The 24,528-nt window shown below is 41.6% G+C and overlaps 1 protein-coding gene across 6 annotated transcripts in view; it reads right to left on the bottom strand.

Moving 5' to 3' along the window:
• LOC124169806 (synapse-associated protein of 47 kDa) overlaps window positions 1-24,528 on the bottom strand; it is a 76,066-nt gene that overhangs the window by 19,326 nt on the left and 32,212 nt on the right. For all 6 annotated transcript variants that reach the window (XM_046548573.1, XM_046548570.1, XM_046548571.1 and 3 more), the window contains exon 5: window positions 1,515-1,673. In XM_046548573.1, coding sequence (XP_046404529.1) covers window positions 1,515-1,673 — 159 coding nt within the window. The remainder of the gene's footprint in view (window positions 1-1,514; window positions 1,674-24,528) is intronic.

Raw genomic sequence — 24,528 nt, 5'->3', positions numbered from 1 at the left:
ACATTTTATCACAGCTACTTGGTTTTTATACAAACTATGAACAATTCTACGATCATTGTGTAGCACTCAGATTTCTTTCAGAATTCTAAGCATTGAATTCCGTTCCATGTTATCAAAAGCCTTCTTTAAATCGACAAATGCTATGAAAGTCGGTTTGTTTTTCTCCATTCTCTTCTCTAAGAGCAGACTAAGAGTCAAAATAGCTTCTTTCGTGCCCTTGCTTTTCCTAAATCCGAATTGGTCCACATCCAGGAATTCTTCTGGTCTTCGTTCTATTCTCTGGTAAATGATTCTTATCAGAATCTTCAACGCATGAGTCATCAGGCTTATGGTCCTTAAGTTTTCGCACTTCTATGCTGTCTTCTTTTTGGGTATGGCAATGATTATGTTCTTCTAGAAGTCACTAGGTAAATATCCTGTTTAGTATATATTGCAGATAGCTTTATACAGTTGAGTTAAGACCTTCTCTCCTGCATTTTTGATTAGCTCTGCTGGAACGTCATCTATTCCTGGGGCCTTATTCTTTAGCAGGTCTCTTTCTTCTTTCTCAAATTGCCATGGGTTCTTCACTGATTTCTTTAATATCTTGAATTTCAGATGGCATTTCATCATCACTACATTATAAAGAGTGTCACTGCACTGACCACCTTGGTCTCCACGTTCACTCATATGAAGAAGAGCTGCTGCCTTCTCCCCCGAGTGATGGGAGGCACAATTGTTGGCGGCATCACGTCAACAAGTCACGGCATCTTCACAGGTTTAATGTGTCATTTAAATGGCCTATGGATGTACCCATACCATCTCGGAATTCTGCCGTTTTTTGTCTGCAACTGCTTATTCAACAAGTAAACTTGCATATATCGCAGCTAACCTTTATATCTAGAGGTTGACCCACCATCCGCAACCCGATGGATGCACTCGATGGCTTAAAGCTCAGCCGCAAGATCGATACCACCACATAATGACCAATGCTCATTTCATCTCTCAGTCTGCATCAGACACAGCAGAGCCTCACATTACAACGGGGGTGGATTCAGCCAAATCAAATTTGGGTGGGGCCCATGACCTGGGTTCGAGGAGTGTGGTATACCTCTTGCAAGTGATCTCCCGTGTAAAATTTTTTTCTGGGAGTGCTATGCTCTACAATAAATGTAACTAAAACTACTCTTACGTTTGGGACTTTTAGTATGCATTGCATTTTCATATACACTCCCTTAACTCCTTTACAAGGATACAAAAAAATATTAAATTAATAAAATTCAAAAATTTTTGAAAAAACTTGGGAAGGGCTCATGACTCCTGTGACCCCCACTATATCTGCCACTGCATTATAACGAGTTTCACTGACAATATATTTTGTGCATGATCTGAAATGATTTTGTTTCAGTCGCATGATGTGTCATGATTAAGGATGCTGATGACCACCTGACCTCAATACTTTTGAGCGATCAGTTCCCACAAGAGGAGAGCAAGAAGTGCAGTTTGGTGTCCACCAAGAGCCAGCCACTACTCACTGTGGATAAGGAGAGGATCTGCTCCTTGAGGGCCTCTTCATTGGGATATCCCACCCAGGGGGCTGGGGTCGTGCCGTCAGAGATTCCCTCGCCCCCGCCAGCCCTCTGCTTCTCCTTGATGAACGCCTCCTGCTCTCGGTTGAACTCACCAAGGATGCTCTGCAAACACACAAATAAATAGCAATTCCACACATTATTCTCATGTAAAAATGAATGAAAAATGAAGAGAATAAAACACTAAAAAGATTGAAAGCAACAGATCGAACATATCGGAGTCTCATTTAAAATCAAGTCATTATCTGCGAATACAAATATTAGGCTAAATTAAATGAAGATTTCAATTTTCAAAAAGTGGGGAAGTACAGATTGTTCCGAATCTCAAAGTTTCAAAGGAATTAAATCAAATTGCGATGCGTTGTCCAGCAGGGACTCCTTTGGTTAAAGCGTGCAGCTACACCAAGAGAATGCCTCAAAGCACACCATTGCAAGCACGAATATTATATTAGTGGAGTCCCCTTGATCGCAAGAAAACAACACCCCACGTCAAAAAGATGAAGCTATATCAAAAGATTTTCTAAAATGATACCGATGTGGAACGTACTTATTATTGCTAAATTCCTTCAGAAAAGATAAAGAAACCCAACTTTTTGAACTCTCTTATATTCAACAACCACCTCAACTTCTTTAACTGCAATTAGTTACTTATAAAAATGATTAAATCTCAAAAATAATACTTGAAACAAATGAAGGATGATATTGCTTAGCGTGCATTACATTCTATGCGTACGTTAAGTTGCTTCAACTACTATCCCATAGAGCTTGGTTGGATAATACGACTAAATGCGCAAAAATACCATCACATCTGTCTTCAAGGAATAGCTCATGCCTCATTTGGTACGCTTCAGACTATTTATATTACCAAGTTTCACTCTTATTTCTGATATTCATGAAAGACAAAATTAAGATCTCCCCAACGTCGATTTTCCAGAATTAATACTTTTCATGAACGCATTATCTAGCTACAGAAACCCACTACAGCCACATAGCACCGAAATGACTCAGCCAAGCATGAATTAAAGGAGGACTTATTGAGAAACAAATACAATGTCATTCACACCCAGCTCCCAAAATATGTTTTACTGACTGTACTCAAGGTACCTCCCTCCAAAAAATTGAATAATTATAAAGATTTTAGAGAAAGCTACATTATCCTCGAATTGCAGTTAAAGACCAGAAAATTTCAACATGCCCTCTAAGCAATAAATACCCACTTGTACAAAAAAATGAACTGGCACCCAAAGAAATAGAATATGTATAATGAAATGCAATAAAAGGAAAAAGATCCCCTGAACCGAGAATGAAATTTGGCTTTCCATGCCACCGTGGCCACCAGTGCTTTATTCATGCGTGGAGACCAGTGCTTTATTCATGGTAAATTCATCAATGTTCATAAGGCTAGGATTTGGCAGCAATATCTATAGGATGGTAGAAGAGTGTAGGTTGTCAGTTAGGGTGATTAAAATATCATTCTTTGGGAACGTTTCCGAATTTAATGAATGCCATCTTCAGGCCTTACAATTAGTTATATAAGAACATCGTAATTGCTACTTGATACTAGGATGATTACTCCAACGCTTATAGTGAGTGGAATCAGTGGCAGCTCCAAGGAAAGGGGGGGGGGGGCTGGGTGGTCCCAGGCCCACCTAAATTGTTTTTTGGCCCATCCAAATAAGACGGACAAATTTCATAATCAAACTCCAAAGTTAAACTCTATTTTGTAAAGAAAAAAACAATTTAAAGCCCGAGGCACAATTTGTTTTTGTTGCGTGGCATGTCAGGAGAGGGGTGCCATTCGTGTAAGGTCAATAAATAAATGTTTTAAACAATATTTTGTCCTTTGTATATATCCAAAGTAACTCGAGGTAAGGCGCACCCATTTTATAATCTGCCCACCCATGTGACTCATGCCGAGTGGAATAAATATAATAATGGACCTTAAAAAAAACATTAGCATGATGTCTACGGGAATGATGCACCCGTACAACAAATTCTAAGTCCTGAAGACAGAATTAATTAAACTCTGAATCAGTGCCCTAGCACCCAATTCTGTTCAGGGGGGTCCAAAACAAGGGGGGGAAATTTTTAAAAAACAGGGTACCCAGTAGAGGGTGTAAAGCTAATTTTAACACTTACCATTATCTAAAAAACTTCATTTTTCAAAGAAATCTTTTATAAATTCATGATTTTTCAAATATTTTGTTTTCTATCATGAAGCAAATTAAATGATTTTTTCGGGGTGGGAGGGGAGGGGGTCCGCACTCCCTCAATCCCACCCTCTCTCACTACGCCACTGCTCCGAATCATTGGCAAAGAATTACTTTTTATACATGAAAAACTCACGAACTACAGTCCACATATTTTTAAAGGGTATATAAATCGAGAGGACGCCGAGACGAAAAACAAATGAATAAATATAAATCGAAAACTTTCGGCAGTTCGGCACAACTTTATTCGTAAATAATCTAGACCGCTGCCAACACTCCCGCGTCATTCAAAAAAAGAGGAATTACTTTAAATATGTGATAATAATTCGTTGGCTGGGCGTCACTTGCATGAGCGGGCGAAGTGTGGCGCGCACGAAGCCACCGATCGACTCGGGACGGAAAAAGAAAACATGGCGGAGAGGAGAAAGTAACGGATTTTCCGCGACGGCTGCACCACGCCGCGCCGCGCCTCCAGGGGGAAAGAGAAGGAGGGTTGTGGGGGGACGGGAGAAAGATACAATGGTGCTGCTCTGATTGTGAGAGGGTGGAGGCACAGCGACACAATTACTGAAGAGGGCGGCACACATACGTACACGAAGGTCATGGGGGTCGGGATAGATACATAGATTAAATAGGTATTTATTTCAATGGGAAAATTTCCCTCACAGCCTGAATCACAAGATCATTATTTTCCTTCCCTCCTATGAGGGATAGCTCCCGCGAGAGGTTTCCAGGGAAGAACTAAAGTATTCGCTCGACCAAACCGTTTCCTGAATCACAAGGTCATTCCCACCGTCCCTTTTCCATCGCTTATTCCGTCACTAACCTTATTTAAAACCGTCGTTCAGTTAATTCGATTCGATAGCAATTCAGAATTCTGGACCACTGTTCGGCGTATAGAGTCAATCCAGCAAAAGTTGTCCCATGACACAGGTGGACAAGTCGAGTGTTGGCTAGGGGACCAAGTCGCCAGGTCTGAAGGAAAACATCCATGGTCAGAAGTAAATAAAAGACTTCCCCAATAAAAGGGTTCCGCACGTCCCTCGAAAGAAAGAAAATTTTCAGGCATTTGTGACAATGCGTGTCCTGGTGACAACGTTGTACTGACAGAGTGTGGGGTCAGCGATTGGCTGAAAGATAATTGAACTCGCCGAGTTCCCCGCTCCCTTTCCTCTTCTGTGGGACAATTGTGGCCGGCTAGACTGCAGCGAGCTTTACCCTCACCTATCCTAACCAACCATCGCGATGGTTGCGTCGGGTTAAACACCTGAGTCAGTGAACGAGAACTATCTGCATCCATCCGATTCTGGCGTGATGCAGTGGAAGTTCGACATGTTAAAATAAAATGTAATTGCACTCTCCCACAATTATTTTAATGCGCATGACTGGTTTCGTCTCACAAATTTGTACCAGATGATGGGCCAGACCTCTGTGAGCCGAAGCGCGTCGTACGCATTAAAATAATAGTGGGAAGGTGCAATTACATTTTATTTTAATGGGAGAAAAATCTAAATAATTGTTTCACAGATTAAATGGAGCATCAATCAATCAGTGGCAGACACAACACATCACCACTACGGCTTAGTCTAGGGTGACCTCTACCCATTGCGTTTACGTTGAAATTCATGTAGGCCCCGCGCCGTTGCATGGCTAATTATTATTACCCATCCAATGGAAGATCCGAGAGCGGAGAAGCAACCCTCTTCTCCAATATGACACGTACATAGCCACTCGCTGCGATCTTCTTTCCATTCTCCCTCCACCATTCATCTGCCCGTCTTCCCCTGCCATGCAGGCAACCATTCACTCCGCCCACCCCTTCCTTCTCCCCCCTCCCTCGCCTCTGCAGCCACTCCTCTGCACGATTCACGTAGCCTCCAACGGACCTCCTCGCCGCGAACGCCGTGGCGAGCCTCCTCCACACCACAACACACAGCGCATAAGAGAACAGGCCGGTTGATTGAAATAATCATGGACGAATGAAACCTCTCATTTACGAATACTATCGGTCCTAGAAAATGTGTCCGTAATTCGGGGTAACCAAAAGAAAACTTCAATTTACGCTTAATATTACCCCGAAAGTATTATAGTGGAGAGAATTTGAGCCACTTGAATGGAATCCTTTTATATTTTTAAAAATCCCAATTTTTGAGAGAAGGATCAGAAAACCTATGGCGATTGTGACCAAAAAAGAGTAAAATTGAGTGTAAAAAAGTGTGTGTGTCCGTAAGAGGGAGGGAGCGTATACCAGAGGTCCTATCCTTAAGGCCGTTTTACGCGGGGCACGTACGTACTTGCACAATCTGCCGTGTGTACGAAGGCGCAGTCAAAATGCACGTCGTGCAAAGCGGTGAATTGCTAGAACACATGCGAGAATCGTGGACGTGAGATCGTTCCAATTTCGTTCATGCATTCGAGCAATTCCACGCCATTTCAGAAATTAATGCAGTTCTGCGCAAATCGGTACCCCGTGTAAAACGGCCTTTACGCAAATGCATATCCTTCTGCCGGGGAGTTGAATACTGTCCTTTAGTCAGAGGTGTCCGTAAACAGAGGTTTCACTGTACATCTACGTACCACCCCCACTCTACTCTCACTTAGCGTAACAATATCCGTTAGCGGGACGTGCGTTCTGATTGGCTGAAAGACGGTACCAGCGTTGGTTTCATCAACGGGAAAAAGAGTCGTGCCGAGCTATGAAGAAAGGGATGGGATTACCATCCCTGGAGCCATCGCGGAAAATTATTGAGTGAAATAATACATCAGCCTAAAATCCGTGAGGGATGAGCTAGGTACTTTTTACAGATTTAATCGAACCGTTCCCTGTAAATTTATCGCTTAGGAAATCATATTCCACGTTCGTTGCGACGAACATGTCGCTAGATTTTACTTTGATCAAAAGTTGCTAAAAGTGGAGCGCAGGAGAATCCAACCAAAAGCATTACATTTTGTTTACATCTGCATACTACCCCAATGCAAGCCTCCTCAATAGGCTTGTGGCAGGGGGTGTTAGGACACCAGTCGTTCAAAATTAAAAAGGAAATGCTCTAACAAAGTTTCGCAATGCATTTATGAAAGTCCTTTACTATTCGGGGGAAAAACGAATTCCCATACCTACCCGTTTCACAAATATCACACTTGATTTATCAATTCTGTCGGATATGGAAATATAGTACGGTTTTAACGATTTTCTCCGTGTCGCACTGAGAGATATCTGTTCTCAAATGTTCAAGCGATCTAAGCCTAGCGCGCAGCCTCCGAGTCTATAGCGGCTCCCAGCCTTATTCGTTTATCACCTGTGTAATGCTTACTGTACGCCCGTAGCAGTTTTTGATGAATCGCGCAGCTTTCCTTTGTATTTATTTCATGTTCAAGGATTAAGTCTTTCTGCGCCGGCTCCCATAATCCCTGTTTCTTTCAATTATCCACTTGGCGTGAGATTTGATCATGTATTCACTCACTCGGCGATTAAACTCGACGAAGGTTAGGTTGTACAGGTTACGGTAAAGCTCACCTTGGACAGGTCTTTCATAATGATTGCTAAGAAAAAATCCCGTAGACCGGGAATACAATGACGGACCCAGGCTTTCCGCTGTTTGTGGCTTCTTTGAAGGCCGGACATATTCCACGGCGTTCCCATCTTGGGTGGACCAAGATCCTAAGACCATCAAGAGCCAAACATCTACCGCCATCAACCTCATCATTTATCATGGGAATTAAGGAACCTGGATTTGATAAGCGACTAGGCAGCCAAAGGTTCGTGGTTCGATTCCCAGTACAGAGTAATTTTATCTCAGGGCTATTAAGAGAATTTCACCGCCGTTCACGCGGCGCAGTTGGAACATACCAGCAACACTAATGCCGATAATTAACGGAGAGATTTCAAAAGGATATTAATTCTTTCATTCACTCATCGATTAAATCCCATAAAATGTCTACGTTCGAGGACAACTTTCTTTAAACCCAATATTTTGGCAGCATGCATAACTGCTTTTAGTCACATAAACTTACATTTTCTTTGAGACAAAAACAAGCTTGGCGATCAAGAAATTTGTCGTAGACTCGCGTATACGCTCTCAATGAAACGTTTGGGAAGAAAGCAGCAGTTAATTGAGAAGTGTTGACATCTGCAGAGAGGCATTCTCGAACAGAAAAAAAAGAGGCATTCGGAGTTGCTCCGCCCTTGATGAAAACGACCGCTCTCTCAGTGTAGCGTTAAGGCAACGGTTCCTCGAGCAATATCAATGGGACGCTTTCGATTGCCAGACCCTACCTAGCGCCGAGCCACATCCATCTGCCTCCCGAAATAAAGAAAAACACCTTTTGAAACCTGAGTTATTCTTAGTAAATATTACACAAGAGTGCTAGAGGTGGCTTAGCAATAACCAACAAAATCTTCATTACGGACATTTTGAAGGAATCTTTCTGCATACAGAAATAGGGTGACCTATCCGAAGAAATTTTTAAGATCTTCCCCGCGAATATAACATGTTTAAGAGTACGTGTTCCTCGATTCTTGGTTGATGTCATTGTGGTTCACTAGAGAGCGTTGCAAACTGGACTATTTGGTTCTAATTTCATATTCTAGTAGTATGGTATTCGCATTAGTGATTTTTTGTACTCTAAAGATGTATCTTATATTATTTTTCTTTGTTATAGGTAGGTAGGGTTCTTATTTATCTATTTTAATTCTCATGTTACTATAAGGCGATAGCCTACTTGTAGCAATGCGTATAAAATAAATAAATAAATTTAGGTCTAACATTGAAACCCACAACTTAAACGTTATTAAGAAAAAGTGAAAAGGTTAGATAATTAAAACTTATTAATAGATTATAATATATTTCTGCTGTTTATCCTTCTTCCGGATTTTTCCTTTTAACGACATTTAAAATTTAAGTCAAAGAAAAGTCCGCAGTTTTCGGAAATTTTCTACATTAGTACAGGTATTCCCCTTAGCAAAAGAACGGAGTCATATGGGTTTTCCCAGAAATCCGTGGTCCTGAATGTTCTGTATTAGGGTGGATCGAAAAATGATGTTTTCAGGATCAAAATTGCCCTACACGCAAAAGCAAGGGGCTGATATCAGGGCTTCAGTTCCGATTTTTTTCTAAACCGGATAACATTAACCACTGCTGCCCGCACCCTAAAAATTGACAACAAATTTCGAGTACAGGAAAACAACTCACAACATCCAAAGTTGCATGCGGCAGCACATCAATTATTTCATTTTGGATTTTCCGGGCGGAAACGGACATTTCATCACGAAAAAAAATCGAAGAAAATTGAGACAGTTTCAAGGAAATGTCCAGAATTTTACATAAATTCTCATTTAGAACTACACTGAGTAATACGGCTTTCACTCGCTGTCCGTGACTGCGAATGTTCCGTACCCCCGAACAGGCGGCCGCGATTAAGTCCACCAGCTCACCGCTTTCTGATATGTTTGGAGGACGCTTTTAATGTGCAGCACCCTTGCCCCGAACAGGTGGACGAGGAAAGTGGGACTTGCTACAGTTTCCTCCTCACACCTGCTCCGATAAAAGCACTCAAACATTGGGCAAACGCTGGAAGTGGCCACGTTTGACGACTACTCGGGTCTTGACTTGGCTTGCTCATGCATGGGGGGAGGGTTGGCCTTCGAAACATTGGGACGGCAGCATTACTAATGCCGGATGGTAGGAAAAGCGAAGTAATACATGCCATTTAGCCCTTCACAGCCCAATGCTGCTTCTAAGCAACATCAAAAATTTATAAATTTTCAGCTCTATTTAGGAAATATCTAAACTACGTATTGTTTTTTGGTGTGAATTTCAATGACGAAATATTTATCCACCACGATAATTAAAATTGAGCGCAAAATTTCCAATTTTTCAGAATGAGAAATCTTGAAATTTGATTTCTCCCAGAAGCAGCTCTGGGTTAGAAAGGGTAAAAAAAATACTTTGTTCCAAGTGAACTCATCGATCGAAGGCCTAAAAAGGTTTTCCGAGGTATAAGTTATCGAAATAGCATCTGAAAATAATAATTTCCACAAAAACTCTTCAGGGATATTTTGTCTAAGCATACGAAAAAATACCTATTTATTAATGCTATAATATTAGTATTTTTGACAAAAAAATGATATTAACTTCGACAGTAAACCTTTAGGATCATTATAAGAATAAAACGAATGCTCGTCACCAAATTACTTCCCAAGTTATAACCACATGAATATTCCGAGAATTAGGACATATCACACAATATCATTGAAGTCAAATCACGTTGGTTACATGAAAATGGCGCTACCGCCCTTTCAGGTAGCTAGGAGGTTTTTTTTAATCACACCAACGATTAAGGTAGGCTTCCATGTTGCATTTAAGAAATATTATTAAGTGCAAGTGTTTTCCACGATTTTAATCGTTGGAGAGGGGGGGAGGGGTTGGTGCGGTGGTAACTACTCAGTCCACTGCAACCTAGCTTATCCTCCACGTCCAATAGCCGTGTTTTCGACGATATCAAGCAATTGTAGGAGGGTGAGTGACATAATTCTTTACTTGCATATGCCCAGCAATCATTCAAGGAATCCATGACGTAAAACAGATGGATTCATCCATGGTGGAGTTTTTAGTACGGAATCGACATGTATCGTGAATATATTCCAAAGAGAATTTCCATGTTATTAATTCAGCAAATAAGATAAAGAAGACTTTCGTATTATAACCGTACTCCATGTTTCAAAGGGGAATATTCTTTTCTAATTAATATATGTATACATGATTATATACACAGAGACCACACGTATTATCCGGCACGATTTTTCACTGGATAAAAAAGTGTACGAGTTCCTTCCATTGCGTTACGTTCTTAGGTTGACGGTAATAAAACAAAACTCCGGGATTTCCCACGACCTCTAGTACAACGCTCGCTACCGATTACAAATACTTCAACTAATTTAAGCCAGAATTAAATAAACAGCACACGTTCTTACAGAAAGTTCGTAGATTTCTTTGAATTACAAACCGCAAGCAAATTTTAGCTTTCACTGCGATCAATACGCGATCGATCGATGAATGTCTGGTGGGACCTCACTCGAACCATCTGATAGAGAGCGTACCTGCAACCTTATGAAGCGCATAGGAAGAGCGTGGTAGCCTCGAGGGTAGAGCACTTGGCTACTAACCGAAGGATCCCGAGTTCAGATCCCGGCTGAAGCCTTCCGACACCCCACAAAATCCTCAAAGTACGAGGTGGCCCTCCCAACCTAAACGTGTGATTTTCACACGAGTGCTGCTTAATCTGGGTTGAGCTTTACCCTCACCCATCCACACCATCCTTCCGGGCATATCACTGAGATTGTGAGTACGCATGAAGCGCACGTATAATATGTATCTACTGAATGCTGGTGATAAATCACACCCTTCCAAACACCCTATAGGTGGCTATAAATTATATTGGGTGGATGCGCAGACGTTGGCATACCATCTCGGTCTATTTTATATTATTCCAGCTATTCGACATATAAGGCAGCTCCACATCGTTTTAGATTATTATATTTGCTGTCCATACAGACTTAGCGCATACGTTTTGCAAAGATTATTGAATCGTAGGACCCTTTTCATCATTTTGATTTTTTTAAATTACAGTTTTAACAACGAATAGTGACTCTATAATTTGGCATGGTTTTCGGAGGAGGTGACCGACAGCTAAGGTTATTAGCGCCATGAGGGAAGGGCATGGAAGGAAGGGTGGAGAGAAACCCGGCGCAGGCATTATCCTGCTCTTTACGAAAGAGGTTTTAACGTCCCATCCGACGGAGGGAGTGCTGTGCTTTGGTGCCCGCCACAGAGCACTTACGAAGACATCGGGCAAACTCAGAAATAAATCCACCACCAGCGAACGGTATCTGAACCCGGACCCACAGGGTGGAATGACGGCTCAATATAATTTCAATAATTTCTAAGCAGCAGCGGCTCTTGTGTTAAGCGAGAAGGTGTGTTAACGTTCGCATGCTATTACTCATGCATGAATCACTTACTGCGCTAACTCTTCTTTTTTTCTTTTTCTAAATAGTAGTTTTATTTGTATGGAAGCATGTTGGCGTTCTTAGCACTCTTCTAGTTTTTGTCTTGCCGCGTGTCGCAGTCCGAAATCCTTGGCCTTGGCGAAAGAGCGCGTTTCTGATTAAGACTAGGATGAGTGATGCATGCAAACTGGTGTAGAAACACCCCGTGCCACACACCCTGGTGGCGACTTGCACGGTGCCTCGTAGCAGTGGCGCAGCGAGGGGGGGGGGGTTTAGGGGATAAAACCCCCCTAGAGCTCAGAGAAATTTTTAAGTTTAATCCATTTTACTTAATTGGGTTGATGTTACTAATAGAATAGTGTACGGATTAATAAAATATCCCTCAGAAAGCCGTAAAACTCACCATTTTGACCCATTTATATTATAATTCCGCAATTTATTAATCTCACACCTACCGCTTATCCTGCTGGGTATTCCATACCCCCACACACACCGGTATTAGTTGCTCCTAAACCCCCCAGCCTTAATTCGTAGCTGCGCCCCTGCCTCGTAGATGTATGGGTACAGTATAGACATTTTACACAGAAAGCAGAACTCTTAACAAAATATACGAGTCGTATTTGTTTCGAGCTGTTCCGCCAAGATGGAACCTCCTTTAACACAAGAAATCGGATTCCCAAGGGGAGCACACGGAAGGCTTTCCCTGCACACACGGACATGACACCGGCAAAGCTTGACCGTTGGGCCGAAATTGGATCCGATTGACGATGCGCACCGAACAAATCACGTGAGCAAAGCGCATTATAATCCGGTCACGCCACGTTCCGGGGGTCTCACTGTAGGGGGGGGGGGGGAAGGATAAACCAATGACTCACACTCAAAACGACTGACCAACGGCCATTCCAATACAATTCGGGTCGAATGCAGCAGATGCATCCCTAAAAATAAAAGCACGCCAATGCTTCATTTCGTCACCTCCTTCGGGCGCCAAACACGGAGAAAGATGGCTGACACCGTGAAAACATAATTTCTCGTAGTTAACTCTGTAATTATAACGCAGAAGATAATGTAAGGTACGTGGTGGGTCTAAAGAAACGGCCATCATGCAGACCTCGATTCAATATATACAAACTACATTATTTATTTAGTATCAATTGGAACTTATATGTAATGATACAAAAATCTGCATGTTTACCACCAAAGCAATGTTAATCTTGATTGTGGGACTAGAAATGGCTTTTAATATCTATTTCACAGCATATATTACAAGTTTATGAAAGTGTCCTTACTGCATGAGCATTAATGTTTACATTAAGTTGTCAATTGAGTTTTTAAAAACGTGTCCTTAAATTTCAATACATTAAAGAGTAAAATTAGGCAATTTTTCTTAGAACTTATTACACAATACAGGAATACTTGACGACATGATTGAAGTCGATAACTAAATATATTTATGTAAACTCCTTCATACCCCTTTACTAATGGCACCTGTATATGAAACCACTGGATTTAAAGGTATCAACTAAGAACGTGCCAGAAATTTCCTACCCCAATTGTTTATTTTTGTTTTCTTTTTCTGCATTTTGTCTACGGATGAAGGTATTTTCGGAATTGTCTCGAGAATACACCTACATCGGTAAAAGATTATTATGGCCTCCTCAGCAATAACGACAAAAAAATGATAAAAGCTCCTTTCTATCCGAATTAACTACATCTCTCCGGCCAATCAGGAGTAACCTGATTGTTGCGACTGTTTATGGTTACGTTTCAACGATTGTTGTGATGTAAAAGTTATTCATTCACCCTGATGATGATGGACGAGTCGCCCTTTGAAACGTTGGTTATGCTGGACGATTAAATTAACCGGTGGAAATGCCGAGAAGACTTCACGTAGAATGTACTCGTTTTCTTCATACGGACGCTTTAAATCAACGATCAGTTCAGCCAGTTAACGACACTCTGGGTGTGAGAGCATTATCGGAGGGAATAATAATGGTTAAATGGATGAGGGATTGTATTGGGGGGATTATTCAGGATGTTTGGCAGGAGGGCTAATTCCACGGGGCATAATCCGATCGGGATGGTTGTATCGAGGTGATCCAGAGGGCAGCCATCGATTGCCTTCGAGAAAATTCGCCTCCATCGCCCTCTAGAAGGTTGCAACGCAAAATTAAAGTAGAGGAGGTCCTTCACGCCAAAATCGCCAAGCACGCTCTTCTAAATGTATCTAATAAACTGACGTCATTATTATTATTAAACAAATTAATAAAAGTCGACCGTGTAGTTCGGTGGTAACATACAGTACAAAAATATAAATGGCCCAAAACACAAAAATGGCGAATACAAAACGGCCCTCACAATTCAATTTTTTCAGCCTCGATGTAAAAATGAGAATATAAATTGGGAATGTATCCAATATTTCCCCGGGAAAAATCAATCGCGTCTTCTATTCCCCAGCTCTTGAAAATGATGCGTAAGCATTGAAACCGGTCGAGTAAGATTTTAAAAGAAGTGTGGAAAATTACTACAGCTGTTTCAATTATTATTATCTATGGACTTCCACAAAGTCAACCCGTCGACAATCAGACTAGTCGTCTTCTATCACCCAATTTAGGAAGGAAAATTTCAGATGATCCTTCATCGCCAAATATATAGGTCATAATCAGGGATGTTAATCTATTTTAAATTGGGCTTCCATGGTTACAATAAATTTAAATTTCATTTAAGAATCAGAATTATTTCATAGGTCTTTGGACGATTTTGGTCTTAGGATACGAAAAATGACAATTAAAACGAGGAAATAAATGTAATAAAAGACAAATCACGTTAGTTAGTTACAAATGGGAATGAGGTCGGCTCTTGAGGCTAGAAATCGAAACTGAAGCATAAGTTTCGGAATAACGACACCCAAACACCTAGATGATTTTCCCTGAATTTTTCATAAGTTTCAGATAACAATCGCAATTTTCCTGACAGATAAAAATCCATGACACATAAATGTTCCTAATAATTAGTGCCCTGGCTCGTCTAGAGAATATACGCTCTCCATTGAGCCCAAACCAACTGCTTGAAGTTTCTAATCGTTGTCTACCCATGGATAGAAAGAAGAGAAACGAGCACTACCCGAAATGTGATCTATTTACATGGCACTGAATTCTGGTAGCACAATAGGAATCGTTCACACAGGGTAAAAATGTTCACCCCCTCATAGATGTGGCTCGCAGGCTTACCTACCACGATGATGTACTCGGGAAGAGGCTGATATTCCCCAATCAAAATTGTGCCTTGCCCCTCCACAATATGCTTCCCGCATAGCTTCAGACCTTTGTTATCTGTTATTTCCATCCTATCCATATATTACACTCTAGATCACCCCAAATATGAAGACAATCGTGGAAGGACAGGTTGAAGGGAAGAAGGACAAGGGACGGCCCCGAATGAGTTACCATAGGACAAAGGGTTATAAAGGATGTAAAAGAAAGGAAACATGGCGCTATGAAAAGGATAGCGGATAGGAGAGAGGAATGGAGAGCTGCGTCAAACCATTCTTAGGATTGTTGACTTATGATGATGATGGCAATGACGATGATGATCACCCAAAATAAGTTTCCTAATTTCTTAAAAATAAATACTACGTGAATATGTCCCTAATTTTATGAATGATTACGAGCACAGAGAAAAAAAACATGTAAAATTAAATTGCTTCGTACTTTCCGCCCATTTTTTCAATAATCTCATTCGATTTCAATAAAAATGAGAAATTTTCAAGGGTGGGGGGCACTTGAAAATGACATTTTGCTGCTGAAATCAATCGGGTAATGATAAAGCTGGGTGGAAATCACAGAGCCGATTCCTTTAACATGTTTAACGCACGGAAATTCCACGAGGTGTCGCTTTCACCAATTACATTGGCTACTAGAGATTTTCGGCCAGCTATTTTCAATTTCAGCCCACTGGCGTGGACGCCGTGGCAACTAGAGACGGGATGCGATGGAGGGGGGGGGGGGGAGGAGAATAGACAAATAGAGTCGATGAGCGTTGCTCTCTTCGTGGTGTGGATCGGATCAATGCCGGAATGGACGTCTTGAGACTCTGCGGAAGAGGAACAGCGCTCACCTCCATTCCATTCGATCCACATCACCTCGTTGAAAAAATTGAAAGTCTTATTATTATAGGCAGGAGGCGCATTGGCTTGCCAGCCCCAATGACGAACTACACATGCCTCTTCGCGAGCAAGGCACAACATGTTCCAATGATTAACCATTCGTTTAACCTTTAAAGAAAATCCGAATATCCAAGCGTGATGGAGTGGTATGTTTCCTTGTTGAAATAAACACTTGCAATTTTCCACGATTATAAAATGTATTATGACCTAGGTCTCAATGCTAGCACATCATCTTCAAGATATTTTTCAAAACTTAAAGAGACACCAATTGTAACTTGAAGACAATGAAGTAACATTGAAACGTACATCGTAATAAATTTTTTACTCGTAGAAAATTGTAAGCATTCAGTTCATGGAAGGGTAAGGTAGTTTGGTCTAATTTGGTCAAGTGAGGTCTAAATCCACCCAACTCCGAAAAGTTCAGAGAAAATCATCAATCGATATCTCAGTGGACTCCCTGATATCTGCAGCTGGAGTAAAATAGGGAGGAATGATGTTTAAATGAGTGAGATTCGCGGACGATCAGGCTTTAATTCGCCAGTCCGCGAGAGGCTGTAGTGGAATCGTTGGAAAAGCGTTGCGAGGAGTATGGAATGAGGATTTATCACGAGAAAACCAAGGTTATGCGGTCTTGTAAAGCATCGCGAGCGAGGAATTTGAGACTCAGGATAACAGTAGCTGGGCAAAGCTTGAGCAGGTGCAGCAAATCACCTGTTTGGGCAGCACATTAGAGGAAAATGGAAATGGCAGTAGGGATGTCAAGAAATAAACTGCTTCAGCAAAAGAGGCATTCATGAACAGGAAGGATCTTATGAGAAGATCGTCACGTAAGAGCTAAAAGAAAAGGTTAGTGAAGAGTCAGATTCTTATGGCATAACAAAATAAAGATAAGTGTTTCTTTCACATCATAGATTTCACATCACTGAAAATCACCTCCAATTGGCCAATGGCAAACTTTAATCCGAAAGTGCACAATGAACCATCGCTTAAAAACCAAAGTTGGTTTGAAATAATGAAGGTACTGGACTGACAGACCTCGCACCGCGCGATTTTGGCCGAGGAATAACGAGAGCTCCAACCGGGATTTGAACCCAGACCCCTTCGGTCAGAAGCCAAACGTTCCACCTACTATGCTACCGCGCCACCACTACCCGTTAGAGCACGCAAGGGGTGGAGTAAATTTTCCGAGGAATAATCTTTTTGCTTGACCCGTATTCGAACCAGGATACCCCGAATTCACGCCACATGCACCGGCTGAATGCAGAATTGGAATTGATCACGTAGCCACATGATCATGGGCCCATTTGACGATGGTTAAATCGGAAATCGTGGTCTCTCGCATTATAATATTTTTTATTACGTCCATTTGATAAAAGTTTCAGACCACTTGTGTAACTTACAATTGGAACAAGCTAATCATATAGACATGGAAGCCATAAAAGAACACATGTTCTATTTTTGTCGCTTATAAACACTATTAGACTAAAATGACTGCATATGCCAGACAAAAATAAAAGCTAAGCGATATCTTTGATAACATGAACTAGGTGACCCATGCGAAAATTTCGCCCTTTTACGCTATCAGGGAATAAGTATGTTAAGGGAACGGTGGAATTGGGTTTTGAGCGGAGAGCAATAGGCGTGTATGACAAAGTACTTCCTCTACACTTGCTTTCTAGCAAAAATTTACAAAACATATTAATACAATACAGGCAAGGGAGACCAGTAGGAATAATCATGACGTCTGTTACGGAATAATGGTACGCAATTTACAAAACTTCTTCAAAGATAATATTAGAAGTAACAATGTTGTCGTCCGCAACTTTTTGGTTACCAGTTTCTTAAACACAGACATAAATACCACGAGTAGGAACTCTAGAAATTGCTACATACGCGAGGGTTCTGGTCAGTACATTTTTTTTTGCTGTCAATTCCCGTCGTTATTCATTCGTGATACACGTCATCTTTTAAGTTCCTCACACACACGATGTCTCTTTCAGAGAACGTTTAACATTCTTCTTACTACATACATTTTATTTTTAATATTTTTGCCTGTTTATGTTGCGTTTCTTGGTGTTAGTTATTGATTTAACGGGTTTTTAATCGTTTTTTGGAGTTTAGAATAAAAAAAAAGTGTAGAGTAGATATATTTCGAGGGAATAATCGACGAGGAAAAATCGAAACTTTCAAGACAAATTAATGGGTAAATAGCGCAATTGGAGAATGAGATTGTATTTTTTGCCAGAAGCTGGTGAATCAATCTTTAAAATGATATCTCATTTATCACTGTAAGTGCAGTATTAACGGAGCATATCTGCATTCCATGGAATGGCAGAAAAAGACCTTTTTGTAATTATATACATGATTATTAAGTTTCTACGATTTTGTCCAAAATAATTGGATTTCGTGTATTAAATCTCACTTAGAAAAACATGGGGACGTTGATCGTGGAATTAAACAGTACTTCATATCATACTCCACAGGACTACGTGCTTAACTTGCAGTGAGTATCTAAGACATTCCACAAATTGTGCTTTTCTTCGATTTATAACAGGATATCTAATAATGGGTATGGTTATCCCAAACTAACACACACGTGGTAAGACATAAAAAAAGGAAAAAAAAGGACGACCAATCTTAAAATTGTTGCCCAGAGATGATGGGAAAAGATTGTTGGCATTCGAGATGTGGGCAAGGATGATGGAAAGGGTTAGGAAAGGATTTATTAGTTCACTTTTTCAAAGCTACAGCGTGAGGCACATGGATATGGAGGTGAGAGAGATGAAAGTGAAATTGCTAGATTTGAAGGATGAGGAGAGAAAACCTTTAGAGAAGATATGGAGCAGAGCGGTGTGGTTGGAGTGAATAGAAAATGGGGATGGGATGAAGAAAACCATCTTCATCTACATATTACCCCGCAAACCGCCTCACTAGGAGCATTGGGGGTGTTCGGACACTAAGGGTTAGCAAATAAGGTAATGCGCGCACTAAGTTCCGCCTAAAGCCTTTTATCATTCGGAGGAAAACGAATTCCCGTTCACATCCGTTCGGGAAAATATCTCTCTTAATTTATCCTTTCTGTCGGATCTAGGAATACAGAGAGAGGGGTTCTACGACGATGTTCTCCTCGTCACTCTGAAAGATATCCACTCTCATTGCTCAAGCAATGTAAGGCTAGCGCGCAGCCTCCGAGTCTCTAGCGGCTACCGAAAAATTCACATCTAAAACGACTACATAATGTAATCCAAGACAAATCACGTGAATTACATTAAAATGGGAATAAGGTAGGCTCTAGAAGCTAGAAATTGAAACTGAAACAAGAGTTCAGACCCAGGCACAGTGGCACAAATCAGACGTAGAATACTCAGGTGGGCAGGCCATGCATCGAAGAGAGAACGCAAAAAATTAAAAAATATGTATGAGAAAGATTAGCAGTAGGGAAGCGACCTTAACCCATTTATGCCTAGTGTTCCATTTTTGGAACACCTGACGCGACTTTCTAATTTAACGACTACGACTCATTATACAACAATTTACAACGGTTTTTCTTTCTGTACCTCTTTATAAAGATATATTGTATTATGGGGCGCAAAGATTTAGTCAGTTTTGCCAACTCATCGCAGCCTGTGTGTTGAGCAATATCAGGACGGCCACGACATCGCTGGAAGGCTCAAACCGTAAAAGACATTGAGAGGAAGAAGTGGAGCACAAGTCGGATGGATACAGGATCGAGAGAGAGGTGCTGTTAGCGAGGGTACAAAACCCGTTGCTGTTAGAGCGGCCGAATAGGCATGGTAAGGGAGTGAAAGAGGAATTTTTTTTCGTGGCAAACGTATCTGTCCTCTCAATCCACCGAATTCTTCAAATTGGCTGGTCTGAGAGTAATGTCCCATTCTGAAAAGGCGTAGCATAGGCGTTATGGTGGAGCATCGGCGAGGGTGAAGAGAGAGAGAGAGAAAGAGAGGCCATATTGCGAGGGTCCGGTGGGCATTCTGGCGTGGAGATGGCACCGCGGCGCAACACACATTAGCGGCGTCAAAATCGATGACAATCGAGCGAAAGAGCGAACGGCAAAGAGAGAGAGAGGGGCAGATGGAGGAGCCGCTCTCAAACGGATGCTGTGCTCCGATGGGATCATCCTCAGCATCAACATCACGCCAGCCACTCCAGCAGACTAAGCAAGTGTTATAGAACAAATAATAAAATAACAGAGAATGATTTGAAGACTTCGACAAATGTGGAAAGGACAATAGCCAGATATGAGTTGAAAATCAAAAAAGAAGACTATGATATTTGTATGCTGCAAAAGAGAGGGTAGGCTAGAACAAACATTGAACTAGGAAAACAAAACGAGAAGAAGTGAAAGAGTTTTCTTAGCTATCGAGCCGAATTGCCAACGACGGACGAAGCAAGAGAGAAATAGTCAGTAGAATAGCGCAGGCGAAGAGGGCCTTCGGTAAAAAGAAGAATTTAATTGAAGCTGGGAATTCAAGCGAAGAAGCAAGGAAATAATTCTTCAGATGCTACGCATGGAGTATGCAGCGTATGAAAAGCATTCGAAATGTGGAGATGCCGAATAATGATGACGACGAAATGGAGCAATAGTGAATAGGGAATGAGGAAGTGTTACGAAGAGTGGGAGAAAAGAGAAGTCTTCTAAAAACTTTAAGGAGAGAACTTAGTACGCCAAATTATGAAGCGCTTAAATGTTAAAGAATATTTTCACCTCAAAGTTAGAATTTTTGAGTTAAAATATTAGAATCTCGCTTTCACCTTACACCATCATTAGAAAATTTTCAGGGTACATACAAAATAGAACATTGGCCTGTCTCTCTCGAATTTGATAACTTTACCCTTTGTTTTTCATTCATTTTCTCATATGACATACGACAATATTTTAGATGCAGGCAAACGTTAAATAGGATCTACACGGCTCACCCTGAAAATTTCAAGATGATAGCAAAAGTAAAACACGCTAAGAAATCCATCACAACGACAAATCGAGAAGATAGGTATGCGTCCACTTGAGGAGATAACTCGACCAATTTCCCGTAAATTATAATTTAAAATAGCTTCACAATTTAAAAGGCTGCCTTTCCGCTGGCTGTACACACACAGTAGGTCTTTACGGTGAAAACTCAAGACGGTTTTCTTCTTCTTCTACTTAGATTTTCAAATAAAACGCGAGGAAAGCAGCAGAAGGGTCTCTTTCGTAACGGAAAAGCAGCACTTAAGGCGAGGGACGAAGTGGTAAAGGAAGTACTCGACGAGGTGGGTGAGGAAATTGTGGGACAAAAGAAAATGTAAGGTCAGGGGCAGAGGATGGACCGCGTTGCTTGTACAGATACGGAGAAGGAAGCAGTAAGGGAACTATGCTATGAGAGAGTGATGACACGGAAACGGAGACGATACGAACAGGATTAATGTGTTCGTGGAGGAGAGATAAGCCGCAGCCCGAAATTAAGAAAACACAGCATCCACTCACTACCCCCGCAATTGTCACTTAGAGGTGGACCAAAAGACCGCTCAAAAAGGCGGTCGGAAGAAGAATGGGGCCACCAAGGCAAATCCAAACACGAGCGCTATGAGACGCCAGCTTACTTCCACATGGAATTAACCGTAATAGCCATAAAAACCTCTAATAACACAGTGCTGAAGTGAAAAATAAATTCTCATAACAGCTTTTTCACTAGTAACGTCATACCTTGTACAACTCCATTTTTTTATTTTAACTTAATTTATGTGATTTTGTTCGTTATTTGGGTTTTTAATGGTATTGATTTATATGTTAATGCATGTTTTGCTAGGTTGATGTTTTACATTTCTTGGTGCTAGTTTAAAAGAACGTTGCTATGTGTTGTTGATAAAAAGAAGGAGATGGTTGAAAATAAATTTTTGAGGAGAGAAAGCGTGTAATAGAGAGGGGCAATGACAAATTGAATCATTTCAAGGAAGCTTATATTAAGTTCAACATATTCAGTCTTCAATTGGTGGAAGTTAGACATATTTAAATAAATAAAAGATCGTAGCACTTTTCCACAATTTTTTTACTGCGTACGTTGTACCAGATGATGGCTCAGTGAGCCGTAACGCGTTGTACGCAGTAAAAAAATTGTGGAAAACTGCCACGATCTTTTATTTATTTAAATATGAAGCTTATATTATTTGAGGGATACCGAACTTCAGCATTTGTCATATTTTCTCTTTTCCCAGATTAAACCCGGATCAACCCCCTAATTGTCCATCCGCGTATTTTATATTTGCTCGATGGCAACAGTGACTACATTTCCACATATTCAGGGAGGCGGGGGAGATAGGGAGGGGAGGGGGTGGGGGTGGCACATTGGTGATACTCTGTTCCAGCTGCCATTGACACCAGCCAACAAAAAATGGAAACAACTTGTTGAGGAAAAATTGCCGAGCGCATCACGCAACAACCCAGAGGGGTTATCCACTCGCAGATCTCACTCAATGGGACGCGGGTTCGGGGAGGTCAGGCTCGAGCGAAAGGCAATCGGGGAAACACCGCTGGATGTCCACGGGCGGGAACAGACACTGACGCAATTTAGGTCGTTCACGAAGACACAGAATCGAAATGGAGTCAAATTACTCGATACATGGATGGGATCGATAGTATAAACGATGGAAAACACACTTTTCCTCAAAAAATCACTTTCTCATCATTTTAAAATAACAGAACACGAAAGTTGCCGCCCACTTTTCAAGAGTTAATGACGTCTCATCAACTCGTTCGGAGAGAAGGGCTCATCGATGGAATACATCACTCATGAGAGTGTAAAGCACAACGAAAAACGTCAGCTCGATAGGCGAGACCGAGAAGTGGCCGTAGAAATGTAAATCGCTCGGCGGGAGTCAGTTACGCCACCGACTTATCTGCAAAAGGGTTAAGGCCGTCGATTTTAAGGGTAAAGGTTAGTGGATAGGAGGACGGAATGCAGATTTGCGTCTAACCGATCTTAGGATTGTTGACTTACGATGAACTGTTTAGTTTGAATCAATAATAAGCGCTCACCCAAAGATCAGATGCTTTCCCAGCGTATTGGAGCCATGGAGAAGATTACCCGATGGAACACCCGAAAATACGCTCACCCGAAGGCACAGTTTCAAAGGAGCGGGGATTTAACTCTTGGGGCCTCTTGACCACGTCACCCTTGGGTCACCAATTCGCCCCTGCCTACAACTCCCCTTCGATCTTTGAAAGAGGAAGCGGACTTCAAGGAAATAGGTGGCCACCTAACAAACAAAGAACGCGGGAGAGAACCCGAAACATCAGCTCCGTAGAGTGCTGTAAACTAAAAGTGATTGAAAGCGGAGAGAGGAAGGGAGCCGTGAGGAAGATGGTCGTCATTTGGCGCAGAAAACCGTGAATGAAGTGGAGTATTGGGTGGAGTACTCCAGCCACGACGCCTCCAATGATTCGCTCGATGCAAAGTTCTCCGCGCGAAGCGAAAAAGCGCCGCGGACTCCATAAAGGCTTCCTCGGACGAAGAACCATAGGCCATACTCATTAAGAGGAGCATCCTCACCAATTTCCCCGCGCCAACCTTTTTTGATTCCGTATTACTCAATTTAAACTTACTCCATTTTCTTTAACTTTTCAGGTAGCACCTTGTTCTTAATAAAGTACATAAAATATGAGTAATTCCATGGAAAAATTTAGAGAAATAATTCAAACTAGACTTCGTTCAGGAACTTTACGCCAAGATTACGTCATTTTCGTGTCTCACATATATCGTGGCCTTACAGAATAGGAATAAATGATAGCATTTCGCTCAAATACTACGAAAGGGCATTCTCCATGGGTGTTTTCGCCCATTAAAATAGGTTTTCAATAGTCGCCACTTGCGAAGCTGACCGCAGCGGAATCCGAATCTCACGGGGAACTGAGCTATCGACGGGGTAGTCAACCGATATGTACGTCCGTCATGATGTGAAATACCGAATAATAAATTTACAATGGTTTTCCTCGCGATAGTAAATATTATACGGTGAATAATGACGACAAATAAATCCCATCGCACTCATCGCCAATTTGCGGACATTATTGGAAGCGATTAAAGTGGCGACAAAAAACCAAGCTCAAACGGAACGGACGGGTGCCTTACCTATAGACAGGCTCCAGGGCTTCGAACATTTGCAGATGAAAACAAAACCGAAAGCAAACGACGAATGCCGAATCGCCCCGGGCGGCCAGGCGGAATTTAAAGAATTTGTATCCCAGAGTAAAGATGAAAGCGATAGATTTAATGAAGGCCTCCCGCGGTTTCTTCCAGGGATAGGTAGCGGCCCGTGGTATTATCAGACGATCCCTAATTGGGTGCAGGACGGAGAACACTTCAAGCACAGAAGGTACTCGGTACATCAGTAAGAGGGTACTTGATGAAATTCCCTAATACGAGAAGGAGCGTGCGAAACCTTCGTTAATGCCGTACAACGAGAAACTTCCAGAACATTCGTCCGATAGATAGTGAGGTCGAACAATTGCAAGCAAAACTAAAGGCTGGTAAGGGTAACGAAGAAATATGCTCAGGATTAGTTCAATGAAGAGGGAGAGTTGGA

Source organism: Ischnura elegans, chromosome 12 (assembly GCF_921293095.1).
Source record: "Ischnura elegans chromosome 12, ioIscEleg1.1, whole genome shotgun sequence".
In the NCBI taxonomy this organism is placed as follows: domain Eukaryota; kingdom Metazoa; phylum Arthropoda; class Insecta; order Odonata; family Coenagrionidae; genus Ischnura; species Ischnura elegans.
This window is presented reverse-complemented; position numbering and strand designations above follow the sequence as displayed.